This window comes from Sphaeroforma arctica (assembly GCF_001186125.1).
Source record: "Sphaeroforma arctica JP610 unplaced genomic scaffold supercont1.865, whole genome shotgun sequence".
Lineage (NCBI taxonomy): Eukaryota > Ichthyosporea > Ichthyophonida > Sphaeroforma > Sphaeroforma arctica.
The window spans coordinates 16637-22417 of NW_014039693.1; the positions used below are offsets into that span (position 1 = coordinate 16637).

General features: G+C 40.6%; 3 protein-coding genes across 3 annotated transcripts in view; 1 reads left to right on the forward strand and 2 right to left on the reverse strand.

The window, feature by feature from the left end:
* Window positions 1-271, reverse strand: part of SARC_08982 (hypothetical protein) — a 3493-nt gene extending 3222 nt beyond the window's left edge. Inside the window, exon 1 of the mRNA XM_014297021.1 lies at window positions 119-271. The gene's annotated coding sequence lies outside the window, so the exon portion shown is untranslated. The remainder of the gene's footprint in view (window positions 1-118) is intronic.
* A 636-nt stretch (window positions 272-907) lies between these two features.
* Window positions 908-2393, reverse strand: SARC_08983 (hypothetical protein; the record flags this gene model as incomplete). Its single annotated transcript, XM_014297022.1, has 3 exons — window positions 908-973; window positions 1188-1430; window positions 1533-2393. 3 exons carry the CDS (start codon window positions 2391-2393, stop codon window positions 908-910), a joined length of 1170 nt encoding a protein of 389 aa, XP_014152497.1.
* A 2682-nt stretch (window positions 2394-5075) lies between these two features.
* SARC_08984 (hypothetical protein) overlaps window positions 5076-5781 on the forward strand; it is a gene marked incomplete at its 3' end in the record, with an annotated part of 6590 nt that continues 5884 nt past the window's right edge. The window contains exon 1 of the mRNA XM_014297023.1: window positions 5076-5420. Coding sequence (XP_014152498.1) covers window positions 5226-5420 — 195 coding nt within the window. The 5' untranslated portion in view covers window positions 5076-5225. The remainder of the gene's footprint in view (window positions 5421-5781) is intronic.

Sequence of the window (5781 nt, forward strand, 5' to 3'; positions counted from 1 at the left end):
CGGAAGAATCTCTACCTTTCCATATTTTTATATGATCGCTCGGGCGTACTAGAATATTGTTGCAAAATGATATTCGCCGGACCAAGAGCTATTCTTTTCGAAGTAAATAAGTACACACCTGTTTGAAGTTATAGCCGGGATCACTTTTGACGGTGCTTAAGCCAGACGACCTACCCGCTAATACTAATACAGAATACATGCACAGTCTCTCAGACCAATTCTGTGCTCAGCTCACGGACTACAAGCGAGCGATAACACAAGCCGTATGAAACCATCAGAATTAAATAGCTATTAAATAGTTATAAACCAGACTATTTATGATTGTAGATTCGAATTATTTTCATAGCGTGCCTGGTCTCAGCCTGGATTCCACCAGCTTGCCTGTTGTTGCCTGTTCTATTGGTATTAATATTTAACTTCCATGGTATTTGATGAGTCATAGATGAAAAGAATTGCCTTTGTTTTATTCTAAATAAAATAGTCCATGATTTATCTTTTTGGCCTACCCATGCCGCGTGTCGGCATGCGGCGGTGTGAGTGTGGCTGGCAGTGTGGCCGTGAGGCGTGGGCTGTGGCCTTGTAAAAAGAAACTTTTGTTTTGGTTTGATATATAGAGATTTTTTAGCCACATTTCCACAGCTTCCAAAATTCGTGAGCATTGAGTCCCATACTCTGACCTAATTTCAACGATGGTACCTTGTTACGCTCTGCCTGAGTGCTTAGTAGTTTAAAACATAACACTGCGCTGTCTGTTGTTACGATACCGTCGGTCTTTGCCGGGTCCGGAATTTGATCTATATACCTAGAGTCTTCTCGGTTATTTAGAGAATATGCGTGCGAGTCGGACTGTTGTTCGCCGAACTCGGAATGTGATCAAGATTAGTCAAGTCTTCTCCCGGCGACTCAGTTATGTGGAGCCTTTGCGTGCGAATCGGACTGTTGTCCCGAAGGACCATCCATATCCGAAATCAGTCTGAATGTGAAATGAAAGTTTATAAAGAAATCATGGACTCACGTTGGATTCGAGATTGTGTAAAATATTGGCCAACTTAAGTTGCTATTTCTAAATGGGCTACGTGCCCTATCATCATTCAACAATGTGCGCAACAATTTCGCATAACAGAGTATAGATAATGGCGATGTCTGATTGAAACAACGTATATATTATTTCAAACACTCACACTTACCACCGAGTCCACCTGCGATAGCAGGGCGCCTCCGCCGCCGGCGGTGAATCTGATGTCAACACTCGCGCACTTCGTTTCATCGCGTAGTACACCTCGGGCTTCTTCTAGAGCTACCTTCCAATCTTCCAGCTTAGCAGATTGGCCTTCCACTTGCGCCAAGGTAACAACCTGCCCATTGGTCTTGAATCCCCCCGACCCACCTCCGATTGTAATCATCTCCTCGGTGCATGCAAAGTTCGAAAACTGGACACGAAAGATCGTACAGTGGATGTCAGCGGAGATCAATTTATATACTTTGCACTATAATCTAGCCAAAGAATTACGAACCATGATATACATACATACCTCGGTATTTTTGCAAGCACCGTAGGCGAATATTTGTATTCCTCTCCCACTGCCACCACCGATTGTAGATACGATTTCGAAAAAGTCCATTTGAGCGCCTCCGCCTCCGCCACCCCCCAACGACAGAATAACATAGGTATCATCACCACTTGGTATGTTGCAAAGAACATCGACACCATAGCCATTGCCACCACCGAAGTCAAACTTTTCTGAAGGCGCGACAGTCCGATTGACCAAAAACTGTTGCCAGTCAAATTCTAAGCCTCCGTCACCAGCTAATTCGAACGCAGAAGATGAAAGTTCCTGACTTATTGACACGGTTCTATTTAAGCCAAAGGTACTAGCAATGACGTTAATACCTAATTCATCACCTTCGTATAGCGGTAAGTGACAAAAGTGCGCATCCGGCAATGACAATTCTGGATCTAAACATTCTTTTCTCGGTGTACTAAGAATTTGTAAGAATGTATTTCCTTCTTCTACTGTCACCGATTCTGTCAAATTTAACACGGCTCTCGCTGGTGCATTTTCTGGGCGGAAAAATGTTGCAGTAAATTGGTCCAGTGAATTTATTTTGGCTGTGATGCTATCGTCAGAATTTGCCACTTCGAATAATGCAGATGGGATCAGCTCCGACTGTGCTAGGGCTGAGAACAGATTCTCTTTCGCAATATCTAATTGAGATGCAACCCAGTCTTTACCTTCACTCCAATCCACCTCTTCAGCCTCTATTTCAACGAGGTTGTCAGGGGTTGTCAGAAAACGACGCTCTCTACTTGAAGGAATGGAAATCGAATTAACCGAAGCGCTATGACTAGCTATGCCAACGATGGCTAAAATTGTAATTATTGAATATGTCATCTGATCTTTTGAAAACTCTGGCAAGCAAGTTATTGTACTAGATTCATGTGTGCTGGTTATATATTAAAAGGGATATAAAGTGTATTCATTGGGTTCCTACTTGCACGTGCAAATTGCAATAGGTATTACATATAAATACAATACGATATTTAAAAAAATATTATTTTAAATAGAAAAAATTACACATTTGTTTTTGATGTTAGAAAAGTAAAAACAAAATATTTACAACCAATGAATTTCAAAATGTATTTATACACATTTTGTAAAAACAAAACATTTTCTATCACAAAAGAAACGCTGGTACATAGAAAACGACACACCGGTCAATAAATACAAACTTTTATTTAGAAGAATCTCAAAGAGAATCTATGAAAATCCGATTGGGAATGGATATTTTATAAAATACCATGATGGATACGGTCGTTTACCAAATAGATTCAACACTGCGATTTTGTCGATTAAAGTACATAATCTATTATAATCGAGCAGGATCTACTGGTTGGGAATATACATTTTGTTGTTTTATTATTTATGCTGATGTTCGCAGCTGATGGTAGGGATTATTTTATATAAATAAATATTTACATTCATTTAGTCCCCTTTTTTTCTTGTTGTTTTTGGAAACAATTTTGTTTTTTATTGAAGAAATGCAGTATTTAAAAAAAAAAAATTTTTACAGCGGTCAGCGGAATATTTTTTTAAAGACATACTATACCGTACAGATGACACCTCTGGACTGTTGTCCAGTCTCCATAGACTCCACTACGGATCTCAACCAAAAAGGGAATTGGGATGGGGAATCTGTCAGTCTGAGACATCTAGATTCTAAATAGAGTGCATTAGGATTGTGCCTTTAGGGTCTTGACTTTTGAGGTGGACGGACTGAAGGACATGGAGCATGAGATGACTTGAAGATGACTCTTCTAAACTTTAGTAGAGCCCATACTCTACTAGGTCTTGGTCTTTGTACACTTTTAGTTGTGGTAGTAAGCATTAACCTTTGTTATTTACCCACAACAATCAAATTAAACCAAAGTGTACTGTCTACTCAGAATTTTCTTTTATGAATGTAAGGCAGTGAGAAATAAAGCCAGAAGCGGTCAAGCGTAAACCTAAAAGAACTAAAAATAAAAAGCATGTATCCGTTTTGTAGCCGCATGTCCTGAGAGTGGCTAGTTTTCATTTATGCTTATTGTAACCCATTGTCCAGTTTCTGGTGACATTTGACTGCAAATTACTGCATGGTCGGTATAACATTCTGCTTCTCTCTATGTAAAAACCCTTCCACCTGCTTTTCTGTCACAAAACCATTATCGCACACCATTCGCAGTACAATAAACCAAGGCCCATTTCACTGTGGCGCAGACTGTCTGTGTGTGAGGCATAGCTTTTTATGAATAGCAGGCTGGGTGAGAGAACTCGAAACGCCCTTACTGACTAGTATTGACAAGTATTAAAAAAAAATCTAACGCAAATCTGTTACGAGGAGTAAATTTTAGATACCGGGTACATTGTAAACAAGGCTCAGATGGAACGATTGTCACCGACACAATATCTTCAATAACGTCGAAAATTAATGGCACCTAGACCGTCGTATCTGATCGTTGTATGTGGGAAGCTAGATCAACCCCTCGAAAAGACTTCAATAGTTGTTCATACAGGTGGCGTGTGACCAGGATCCAGAACACAAGGTAAAATCCACTGACATAGTATCACATTATCTCTACACTGCCATCTTTATTATAATGTATACTTTTATCGCTTGCTCGAGGTACTGAAGTCGTAGTGGGCTGATGAATATTTACTGAATGCTTCGAGCCCGACGCAAGTATGAATGTCTTTGACATAACAAGAATTTTCCTTCGTATACTTGCAGTCTGAATTCCTGCCGATAAACTACCGTTGTACCTCCATATTCCTGAGAATATAGGTTGAAATATATGTGTAGCATACGCCTCTATTCCATAGCTTTGAAATGACAGACTTCAAAAATCACAATGTATCCTATAAACTGGTGTGGCATAAATAAATAGCCTTCATGTTCAATGTTAAGGCTATGGGGCTACATATGGGCGAGGGAATATAAAAAATAAATGTTTTGTTTTTGTGTGAATTTGTCAAATTGAATGACTCATCGTTCATCATGATTTTGTACCGCACTTTCCCATATATGCCGCCACTTTTTGGAGGCGCTGTTTGATTGGCTTATTTTCTAACATCTGCAACCTTAACCTTTGTGTGCTTTTCGGAGTGAAATATGCACAGAATCAGTGATCAGTGATCACAGCTGGATTGTAAACTTCACACCATTACAGGCACATACATTAGTAGTACTACACGCTGTGATATCGACCGTACTTCCGGTCCTTCGCACTCACTTAATTACAAGTGCGTACGGGTTGTACGATGTGCTTTCAAGTGCAGTCGCTCAGCGTAGTTTGCATTTGATTATCCATGGCATTAAGAAGTCTGGAATATTGAAGAAATACTCCAGCTGCCCTCTACAACACCCACGTCTGGACAGACTACTTAATACTTGCATAGATTCCAAACCGCAGGAATCTAGTCAGCTAGGTAGATTTCAAAATCCAGCCATATCTATCAGTGGGAACATAGATCAATTCTGCTAGAGAGATATTCTGACTCTCCGACCACGCACAGTCTCGTTTGCTCTCGTTCACATATGCAACACGACACCATTGTTTTCAGTCACATCCACAACACACACATCCCTACACTTAATACAAAAAATCGTTTACATCTGCATCATGGGAGATAGAAACAGAGGCAACAAGAAGCTTGTGCAGTACCGTCAGGGTGCTGGAGGCGGAGATGACGTGGGCGCTAAAGGCTCCTCCGGGGGGGGGCAAACAGGGGGCTAATCCTTACTTCGATGGGCTGTCTATTGAAGAACAAGAAGATATAGCTAACAAACATATAGAAATGGATGAGAAGTTTAACTTTTACAGACTCAAGAATACGCCGCAGAACACGCCCGAGACGGGATGGCTGATTAATATGCACACGGTATGTACTGTTTTACATACATATATTTTTATATGCAAATTTTACACCTGTTTACATGTAGTCTGGACCTCATCGACCTCACCCAAATGCTGTCCGGGTAAATTATTGTGGTGTTTGATGCAAAGAGTATTGTAGACGATACCACTACTCCAGAAGTCATATTGGTATTCAAATTTCTTTTAGTGTGTATTGTTCCCTAGATTATTTTCATACTCCAAGGTTGTATAGGTGCTACTTAGACTGTCGACAAAACTGGCAGCTTAGCACATCCACACACACACACACACACACACACACACACACACACACACACACACACACACACACACACACGCGCGCGCGCCACACACACACACNCACA